The sequence below is a fragment of the Pistacia vera genome, unplaced genomic scaffold (assembly GCF_008641045.1).
Source record: "Pistacia vera cultivar Batoury unplaced genomic scaffold, PisVer_v2 Contig898, whole genome shotgun sequence".
Taxonomy (NCBI): domain Eukaryota; kingdom Viridiplantae; phylum Streptophyta; class Magnoliopsida; order Sapindales; family Anacardiaceae; genus Pistacia; species Pistacia vera.
In genome coordinates, this window is record NW_022196776.1 from 789 (window position 1) to 11726 (window position 10938).

Sequence of the window (10938 nt, forward strand, 5' to 3'; positions counted from 1 at the left end):
ACAAAAATATCTTCTATATTTGTTTATTTACTAAACACCCCTATAATAAAATATTAAAAGTTAACAAAAACACCCCCAACCCACCCATTAAATACGAACAGCCGACCACCACCGTCGGAAGATAGCCAGAGTATTTTTACAATTTCTAAAAAAAATATTTGGGGGTATTTAGTTAAATTAATAAATTTAAGAGGTTTAAAAGAAATTAAAAAATATAGAATAATATTTTAAGAATAATGACATTTTACTGTTTAACTTTTTTTGAGAATACTAATAATAGTATTCCCAAAAACGAAATAAACAAAACCTAGAAGTCTCTATCGCCCCACTGGACCACCTAAGGGTGGTTTCTTTCAATATGTTTCGTTTTAGGTAATTTGTCCTTCACCTGCTTTCACATTTAGAATGTCAATTTTTTTCACGTTTAATGCGGTTTTAAATAAATAAGAGTCTCGTATGTATCATGAACTTCTAATCCACCATCTGTCACGTGAAAAATAAATATAAACCCAAATATGAGTAGAATATTCATAGTATTAACGTCTTACACGTAATGTAAGAACCCAAATGTAGTATTAAGTCTAATATTTCAATGGTAGAAATTCTATTAAAAGAGAATCTCACTTCCTATAAATGGTAGACGATACTAATGACTCTGCATTGTATGCATAATTTTATAAATTATACAAATCAAGCTAAGATTGACGAAATTCCTTATAATAAAGAACAAATTAGCTAGAACATGATAAGGTGGGGCATTGACAACCCACTAAGCTTTAATCAATCACAAAACCAACCCCACCAAACTTTACAACGAAATAATTTAATTAAAAATCAACCCATCTCATTGAATAGAGACAAAATACACAGAAAAATCAAGAACACTGACACAAAGTACTCAATCAAGAACCATAGATCTCGCTACATCTTCAACCTTCACCTCTTATCTCTCCATCTGCCCAAAAACCAAAAAACATAATGTTATCGAACCCATATGTTTACAGCATAGCCGTATAGTTGGTAACGTTATCAAGTCGATATAAAGAGAAAATAGAGAGAGGAGGGGGAGGGGAGATGCTTACAGAAAATGGAAGATGATCACTTGGTGATGGCATAAACAGCGTAGATAATTCCAGGGAGATAACCGAAGAGTGTGAGAATCAAACAGATCCAGAACTCAACCTGCGGAAACAAACACCCCGATATTTCAATATGCAAACTAGAATATAATTTATACAAATAATCGTTAAGCATATACGGAAATATGGTCGAACCTGGCAGCCAAATTTGAGGAAGACGCCGAGGGGGGGCAAGATGATGGCCAAAAGGATGTCTACGCAGGTCGCTGTGCTTTCATCAGACATTTTTGATGAAACGTTTCAAGTTATCGACGAGTAAATACGAAGAGTTTCTTTGAGAAGTATCTGACTGCTTCACTTAAATTATTTTGAGTCTCTGCAAGCGAAACTGCAAGAAGAGTTGAAGGTTATATATAGCGCCATGGTAGGGAACAGTGAAAGCTTTGGTGGTGGCCCCACTACACGTTTGGAAATTATGGTTTCTTTGGCAGTTCACATCCATAGGGGTGAAAATACAAATTTCTAAAGTTTGATTTTTTTATTACACCCCCTAGAGGTTTGATTAAATAACAAATTTATCTTAAAGCTTTTGAAATGATAAAAATCCTCTTGTTGTTACTTGTTAGTGAGTAGTTAGAAATTATACTATTATAAGTTGAGGAATATTTATGTGATTGTCCTTCAACCGTTTATCTTAAATACCAAAATATTTTCCTGATTTGACCTCTTTTGATTGGTTGTTATAGAATAAAAAAAAAATTACACAAATAAATATGAACCACAGATAAATATAATCACGTATCAGCTAAATTTAGTAGAAAATCTTTGTCTTTATTTTATAACTAAAATTTAACAATATGGGATATTTTATAAGATCCTATGAGATTTTTGAAATACCAAAAATACTACTATTGCTAATGGTTATTATGACCAGTTAATAAATATTCACAAAGTCATCCTTTTTGAGTTTATTTTAACATCAAAGGCTTAACTTTAGTGGAATTTATATAATTTCAAAGATTTGAGAGAATTTTTGTTATTTAATCAAATCTCAGGGTATGTTTGTTATTTAATAAATATGGTTTTGGAATCACATAGACAGCTCATGACAACGTGCCACGTGCTACTTTCCCATGTGCCGATTCTGCTTTCTTCTTAATACTTAATTATTAGGATTTCCCTACACTGTACGCTCCTCTGTCAATACCTTCGATATTAAGTAATTTGTCTCCACGCGCTTTCACATTTAAAAGTTCACATAAATAATTTTTTTTGTTTAATGACCATAGTTGTCCAGGTTAATTTATATTTATCTTGATTAATTGTCTAATCTCTTAAAATTAAAAATCATAAAACCCTTTATTAGCCAACTTTTTTAATAATCGAGTGAAATTAAATTGAATCGGCCCACCTAGACATCTAGAAATAGTTAATTTACATTAATAAATATTATCATATTACATGTGTATCTCTCATATATATCACGATCTTTTGATATACTATCTTACACACGTGAAAAATGAATCTAAACCAAATTAAGAGTAGAATCATAGTATTAATTTAACACGTCTTACACACGTAAGGTAAGAACCTTAACTGTGATATTAAGTCTAATATTTTCTGCGGTGGAAATTCATAAATTAGAAAGCAAAAATCAAGCCCATATGTAAGTGTCTTCCACAGCCAAAAGAGCGCGTCAAGGTAAAAAACCTGCCGACCAGCCTGTCAGGATCTGACGGCTCCTAGGTTGCCACATACACGGGAACAAAAGGCAGAGATCGAGGCTTACAGTACGATTAGCCAATCGAATTGATCCGCCTGTGTAACTGTTCACGTGATGTAACCGTCTTCTAATCCTAACGAACAAAAAAAATTAGAAGACGTAAACCGCCCTCTCACGTGCGTGATTACATTTGGCATAATTTTAATTAAAGTTAAAAATTTAATTTAATTTAATTAATTAATTAAAGAATGAAATTGAAATGGAATTTACAGTATCTTATGAGTTGTCGATGGAATATCTTTTGACAAAAGAATAAAGTTGTAAAAGGAGAAGCTTTTTGTTAAATCTTGATCTCCATTTGTCTATTCATATGTGACTTTATCACCTTTATATATTTTTTTAATATGCAAATATCTAATTTTATATAAAAATATTGTTTTTTTTTTTTTTTTTTTTTAACAAATGATATCCAAAATCCAATTTATATTTCAAATTAACATGTTTTCATTTTTAACTATTAAAAGTTGTATTTATTCCACATCGTCAATTTGATAGACTGTTATGTATAATTTCGTGATTGACTCTCTCCGACCTTAAACTATTTTTTGAAAATAAATTCTACTAAATATCAGTCATGATGTGGGAATTACGAGCAAATGAATCGAAAGAATTTATACTTAAACAAATTGCAAGCATCATAAAAGGAGACCGTGACGAATCTATATATGCAAAACTTTCTTGGAATGATCCCTAGAAGGGTATGAAAAATCCATCCTCAACCCCTTACTTGGAAAACCCCTAATTTCTTTTTTTTAAATATAATTATAATAATATTACCCAATTTCAAGAATGTTATATTTGTTACACAATAAATGATCTTGTTTCATGTTACAAAATTAATAATGGTGATGGGGAGTGATGAACACTTTTAATAATTGACTTGGTTCATGATGGAAACCAAAGGGCCAAAACATAGGAAGCCTACCTCATACTAACCCCCTATTTAGGCATGCTATTAACAAATAATTTAATAAAATATTAAGATAATCTTTCAATGATTAAACATTAAAAAAATAAATATGGAACGTTTATATTTTTACCCCTATTTAGTAATTATAACAGTGAATAGCATCGTAACTATAACAGTTTTGAGGTGGCGAAATTTCTTTTTTATAAGTTCAATCCCACACAAAAAACGTAATGATCTGAACACGATCTCAGTGATATAGATATGTCTATTTATATATATATCAAAGATATTTTCTCCCCTTGGGACAAATTTAAGAGAGTATAAATGTCATTTATTTTTTAAGGGTGTTTGGTCTTTTATATATACTTAAACCGTTACTTATTCCATTGTCTAAAAGTCAATGATACATAAACACTTTGGAATATAACATCCTATTTTATCAATTCGACCGACAAGTCCAGTATAGGTGATATTGTCCATAACCCATTAAATAGGGGTAAAAGAGTAAATTCATTTTCCTTGGAGTTAATGACCGACACTTCTAATAAAATTCTCCGTGTAGAGAGATTGCGTAACGGGCAAGCTGAAGCTTATTTTAAGCGGAACCTTATGTTATAATGTCTGATGACCCGATCTACCACATGCTTTCAATAAAATTGTTAAATTATTAACTCTTGAAATTCTTTTGGATGACATCATTTATTTATTTTTTATTTATATTAATTCAATAAGTCATAATGTTATCTATTCATATTATGTCATAATTAAATCATATTTATTAAAGATACGCCTCGAATTCAAAACATAGTTAATAAATTTGCAAATAAAACATGAATTAGACACCCAGTATAATTTGCGTACATTTACGAATTTTCGTATTTTATCAGCACATCTATATTATTCACAACTATATATCTTAGATGTTTTATTCATAAATATTCGTATTACTGTTTTATTTTATTATTATTTGTCATATTTTATCAACACATCTGTATATTTTACGAACATATGCCTCAGACGTTTTATTCGTAATTATTTTGTATTATTGCCGTATTTTATAGTATTATTAACGGATTATTCATATTATTACCGTATTTTATCAATACATCCGTATTATTCGCGAACTATATCCTCAGCCATTTTATTCGTGAATATTTGTATTATTGTCGTATTTTATCAGTATCATTCACGAATTATTCGTATTATTACTATATTTTATCCGCACATCCGTATTATTAGTGAATTAATTATTTTGTATTTGAAATGCTATATTGATTTCAATCAGGTAATCTATGAAAAGTGATAAAATCAGATTGATATGTCATATTTTTCAAAACGTACTATTGACAATGTGTCATATTAAACTTTAATACATGTACCGTATTTTTTTTGTATCCTAATTTTATTGCCAAATTTTTACAAATGTATTTTCAACATTATCGTATCATACTTATAAAATTATGTACTTTTTTTTACCGTACTCGTATTTATTAACTAGGATTCATAGGATAATATATAATTCAATAAACTTTAATTTTTAAAACCATTTTCATTTTCAAAAAAATAAAAATAATTATAGGTATTTATTTTCTTTCATGGTTGCATTTGTTACTATTATCTTTAGAACAAATGTCAAACCATTTAAAGTAACAAAGATAAAGTAACCGAAAGAGTACTAGACAAAGGAAATACCTTCAAATCTTTAAGAACATCTTTAAATTCTTTGGTTTTCTCTTTTTTTTTTTTTTCTTTTCTGTTTTTTTAATCTCAAAACCTGTTGAAGTTTAAATCCAATTTATTTTAAAATAGTCCAATAAAATTAAATAACAAAAAATAATTCTTTCGTTAATTAGATTTGTTTTCAGACTTCACGCAAACACTCTTACTTAGTGAATAATATTACACAACAACAACATTTCTCACACCTTTCTCTCATAACCCTGACGTGTCAGTTTGCAATTGGTCAATTCACAATTAATTATGGGATCCATGCGAGACCCGTTGTGAACTGACAATTACGAACTTCACATCAAGTTATAGAAAAATTTTGTGAGAAAGGGTTGTTGGTGTAGTATTATTTTGTGACTGACACATCAGTTTATGTGAGAAATTTTGTGAGAAAGGGTTAGTTGTGTAGTATTGTTCTACTCATGTAAGAGGAGGCTCCACAAGTCTCCTTTTGTGATGTCCACCAAATTAAGAGGTTTATTGGACCAATCCATGGTAGGAGGCTTGGATAAAAAAGTATCTAGAGAATATGAAAGCTTCCAAAATGCTCTAGAATATTCCTCCCCCAATAGGTATACAATAATTATTATTCTTATTTTATATGATTAATCTTGGTCATCCAATTTATTGGATTTGTGTGATATGGACTGTTAGATCTAGTTGTAAAATCTTATAAAACGCTTGTTAGGTTTAGTATAATCATCCATGCATTGTATTATTTTTGAGAATATATACAAGAGAGTTTTCTCCATCTCTCCATGCATGTATTATTTTGAGAGCATATAACTGAACTCAGGCTCGATTCGCTAACTACGGGGATTGTACAAAAATGATAAACAAATAGGTCTATATTCACTTAAAACTTAATCTTTCAAACTTTTTTTCACAAATCCGACGTGACAGTTCACTGATGTCACGTCATAATGTGAGAGAAATTTATAAGATTGGTTATGTCTATCTTTATTGAAGCAAATAAGGTTACAATGTAACTAAATTGAACATTTCACACACCCTCCCTCAACTCACATTTCCCTCCCTTTTTTATTTTCAACATTGTCTCTTGGACTTCCCTTAGCACCCGACTTACACATTTCAACAAACATTATTGAGGCCTTAACTATTTTAAACCAATAAGTGCACTGTTATATGCCAAATGAGTTTCCTTTTTCTACAATGTTAAATGTTTGCGGAACACTGTTAACATTGTTCATGGTGACAAATGCAAGCTTTAATTAATAAACATGGGTTTGATTATGTTGTGTTACTGCGATATGATGGAGGCGAAAAGAATGTTTGATGAATGCCTCAGAGAACCTGTTTCTTGGAGTTCTATGGTTGTGGGGTTTTTACAAAATGAAATGTATGATATTGCAATTGGGTTTTTTGTGAGGTTAATAGGGTAGAATTTATTAGTCTTGATCAAGTGACTTTTTTTTAGTGTTTTAAGCGCATGTGTTAATAGGGGGGAGTAAGAATTTGGGAAACAAGTTCATGGGATGATTATTAAGAGTGGTGTGCTTGACATTAACTTATGTAGACATTCATTGATGGCATATAATGTGGGTTGTTTCATGATGCTGTAACGTTCTTTCATGCAAGGAGCTGATATAGTTTGAATGGAATGTTATGATCGTAGGGTGCTTTCATAGTAATAAATATGAAGAAGCTTGTAATTACTTTTCGGTCATGAGGGAAAGCGTTTCACCTATGAGCATTGTATTCTACATTTCTTCATGCTTCTGCTAGTCTTGCAGCATATGGTCAAGGAACCCTGACCATGACCCTATAATTAAAACGGATTTGTGAAACATACGTTCGTTTCACGTTCATTGATTACAATGTATGCCAAAGGTAGGAGTCTGGTTGATGCGACTCAGGTGTTTGATGATTGAGAATTGGAATGTTGTTTGTTAGATAGCTTTGATTGCTGCTTACCAACAACATGGATGTGCACCAAGTGTTAGATTGTTTGAGGAAAGCTAGGACAGAGGATAAACCTGATTAAATTACTTTGTTTTTGTGTCTGTTCAACCTGATGCTTACTTCAATCCCATGAAGAAGGTTCATGGTGTTAGCCCTAGGCATGAGCGAATCACTGGTAGGGTAGACTGACTTGGTCGTGCTGGTTGATCATTGAGGCCAAGCAGTTTATAGAATCTTGCCTGTCAAACCATTCGTGACGTTTAAGAGCCCTGCCTGCAGCTAGCACAAGAAGTTGCAGAGAGGCTGTTGAGTTGGAACCCGGCAATCCGGAAACTATGTGCTGCTTTGTATGTTTATTCACGTAATGGAAGGTTTAAGGAAGCTGATGAATTAGAAGATTCATGGGGTGAGTGGAGTTAGAAAGGAGCCTGGATGCTTTGATTGAGTAAAAAAAAACCTAAGTGCTTACAGTGCATGATGGATCATTCTAAGACACAGCAATTTTTGAGATGATAGTTGGAGGACTTGGTGAGAAGAAAGGTTATGTGCTGAAACGGTTGGCAGTCAAAGTTACAGAAGAACACAAAGAACGGAGCCTGTTCTATCACAGTGAGAGACTAGCACTTGCATTTGGATTCCTGATACTTCCTGCTGGAACTCGAAGCTGGATAAAGAAGAACCTGATGACCTGTGGTGATTGTTATACAGTTATGAAGTTTGCTTCACCGATTTTGAGAGGGAGATTATTGTCAGAGACCTCAACCAGTTCCATCAGTTCTTTGATGGTTCATGTTCCTGCAGAGATTATTGGTGATGAATTTAAATGAACTCCTGCCGCCGTCTTTCAGTCCTTTTCTTTGTCATACATAACAATATCTTAAGTACTTGAATAAATTTAACCAAGACAAAATGTTCCAGCTTATAAATTCATTTCAAATTTTTGAATCCTATCAAGATATTTAACTTTAACCAATACTTTGTTAATGTGTTTTGATTCATTCACCTGGGAACTAATGGGAAATATCATGATGCATTGCAGAAGTAAAAAATTAAGGTCTGAGCTGATTTTTCTTCAATAATGTATTCTAAGTGAAGGTTAATTAGTCTATTTTTCCCTTTGTGATGTCTTGTTAATAGCTGGAAGTACCACAGTTTTGCAGCAGAGTGTTAACCTTTTGTTTGCTCATCTTGTTTTAGAAACCAACAACTTTTACAAAACTTCATCAAGTTCATACAGTACATTTTACAAGGCTGACACTTTTTGGTTTTAAGAAAATGAAGGGAAAGATGCCACTGAGGGAATAAAGTAAAAGCTCAAAGGTCATCAAGATGCTATTGGAGGCCTTTTTTAGATGCTTCTGTCTAGTGGTAACTGGTGAATGTTGAAACAATACTAGTTAATTCTCAGTCCCAGATGCTCTTTTCTTCACAAGCTCTTTTGGAGATCACTTCCACTTATAGCGCTTTATTTTCCCATCAAGGAGGGCCAATTTTACAGAGCAAGTAATTCTCAAGGTTCACTTTTCAACAGTCTCATTGGCCTAGTCTTTTTAATTCCCATTACCTAGTTTAGTGCTACTCTCTATTTTATATCGTGTTATATTGTCCATATAAAATTTTTTGCATCAAATGCAGAATGCTTGAAATTTCTGTCAACTTCATCCTACTAGACTGACCCCATGTGAGCATTCTGCATCAGATTCCTTTCCTTTCAACTAAAAGATTCTCCACAAAGTAACTAGCGCCAATTGCATACATGAAAACTGCAAATCTTTTTAGATTTTGCTTTTTGGGTTACTTCAAAGAATCTTGTTACTGCTAAAATGTGTCAAGCACTGGCCCTATCATCTCTCCTCCTTGTAGCACTTAATCAAGTCTCCAGCACAAGAACATAAGATGATGACAGCATGGAGGCAATTCTAGATTCATCAAAACCTCAAAGATACTCTGGCAAGCCCCAAACCATTAAATTTTATCTAGGAGTTGATTTTCCAGAACTTGTTTCCACCACACAACCCCATATCCCAAATAGAAGTAATACATAAGACATTCAGGCCAGCTGTAATACTTAAAACCTTTTTGGATTTTATTTTTATTAGTCAATTTCTTGTCTCTATCACATTTATTTGTTAAGATATTTAATCCTTTTGCATATAACATTCATTTTAATTTGAGGACAAAATCAAGATAAGATGTTTAAGATACATAAACTTGAAATCAAATCAATCTTCAGTATATACAAAAAACTGTGGTTAGGTACAAGATTTGATTTGAGAAACAAGAAGTCTTGTCTTGGATTTGGTAACTTTGTGGGCATATGTACAAATAAAACACAAATACTCAACAACCCTTTATAAGGGCTAGAGATTCGCACTAGACCCTTATACTTCACTTGAGAAATCTTCTTAACCAGAAGCAAAATCATGAGACAAAACCAAGGATTCTCTTCAACACTACTTTCTTTTCCAGGCTGCAACCTGCAAGATCATCTTCAACAAAAACCTGAAACATCAGAAAAAACAACAAGGGTTTCCCACAAAAACAACAAAAGAGTAAAACAAAACAGAATCACCATCCATGCATGCATCATAAAAATAACCATAAATAAAAACATACATGCATATGATCAAAACATAGTAAAACAAATGGAAAAAAAAAAGCAAAAATGGTAGCTTCTGATCATGGAACAACAACAATCTAATCTCTAGTAGAGGAAGTGATTAGGAGAGGGAGGAATAATGGGAAACCTATGGCATGGGTGGAGTAGGGAAGATATACAAAATCTTAAAACTTTCAGTCACTTTTATACAAAAGTAACTAAAAACAAACTCAACATAAGAACCTTGTATCTTCCCTACTCACCCACACCAAAACCTTCCCAAAATCCTGAACTCCCTCTCCATTCCCTTCCATGGCGGCCAGGCTAAGCTAAGCAATGTTAGCTCTTTGCGTTTGTGTGTGTGCTCATTTGGTCTGCATTAAGGTAGTTTATATAGTAGTGTGAGATGTGAAGTTTGTAGCAACCCTAGTTGAGGAGTTTGGTAACCAAGGGTATAACTTTATTAAAGGACTTGAATCTTGTCCGTCCATTTTTATTGTGGTTAGGTTTCTTTAATTGTGTGCTGTACAAGTGTCACTCTTTCATCTCTTTGTGTGTTTCTTACGACGTGTTGAACTTTGAACCCGTCGGTCAACACGTACATGAAGTCACAGGACACACACACATGACACACACATATATATATATATATACATAAAAGTAAAAAAGATCCTCATTATTTGGGCTCCAAACCCAATTGAACACTCTTTAGCCCACACCCATTTCAGATTTCAGCCCTAAAACCCATTATGATTTGAGCTCAAGTTCTTCACAAATCACTCAAGTTTTGTCACTAGTCATACACAACTACTCACCCATTATTGTTCATTATGTTATTAGAATAATGTTATAACCGTCGTGATGAGAAACGATAAAGACTTTTAATTGTATTACTTAAGAGATAAGGTGATTATGA

General features: G+C 32.5%; 1 protein-coding gene across 1 annotated transcript; it reads right to left on the reverse strand.

Annotated features, from left to right (window-relative positions):
- Window positions 1-582: 582 nt before the first annotated feature.
- LOC116119661 (hydrophobic protein RCI2B-like) lies at window positions 583-1477 on the reverse strand. Its single transcript, XM_031405611.1, has 3 exons — window positions 1275-1477; window positions 1083-1182; window positions 583-955 (listed from the first exon to the last, which is right to left on the reverse strand). The coding sequence occupies exons 1-2, from the start codon at window positions 1362-1364 to the stop codon at window positions 1099-1101; spliced, it is 174 nt and encodes a 57-aa protein (XP_031261471.1). The 5' UTR covers window positions 1365-1477; the 3' UTR covers window positions 583-955; window positions 1083-1098.
- Between the last annotated feature and the right edge of the window lie 9461 nt (window positions 1478-10938).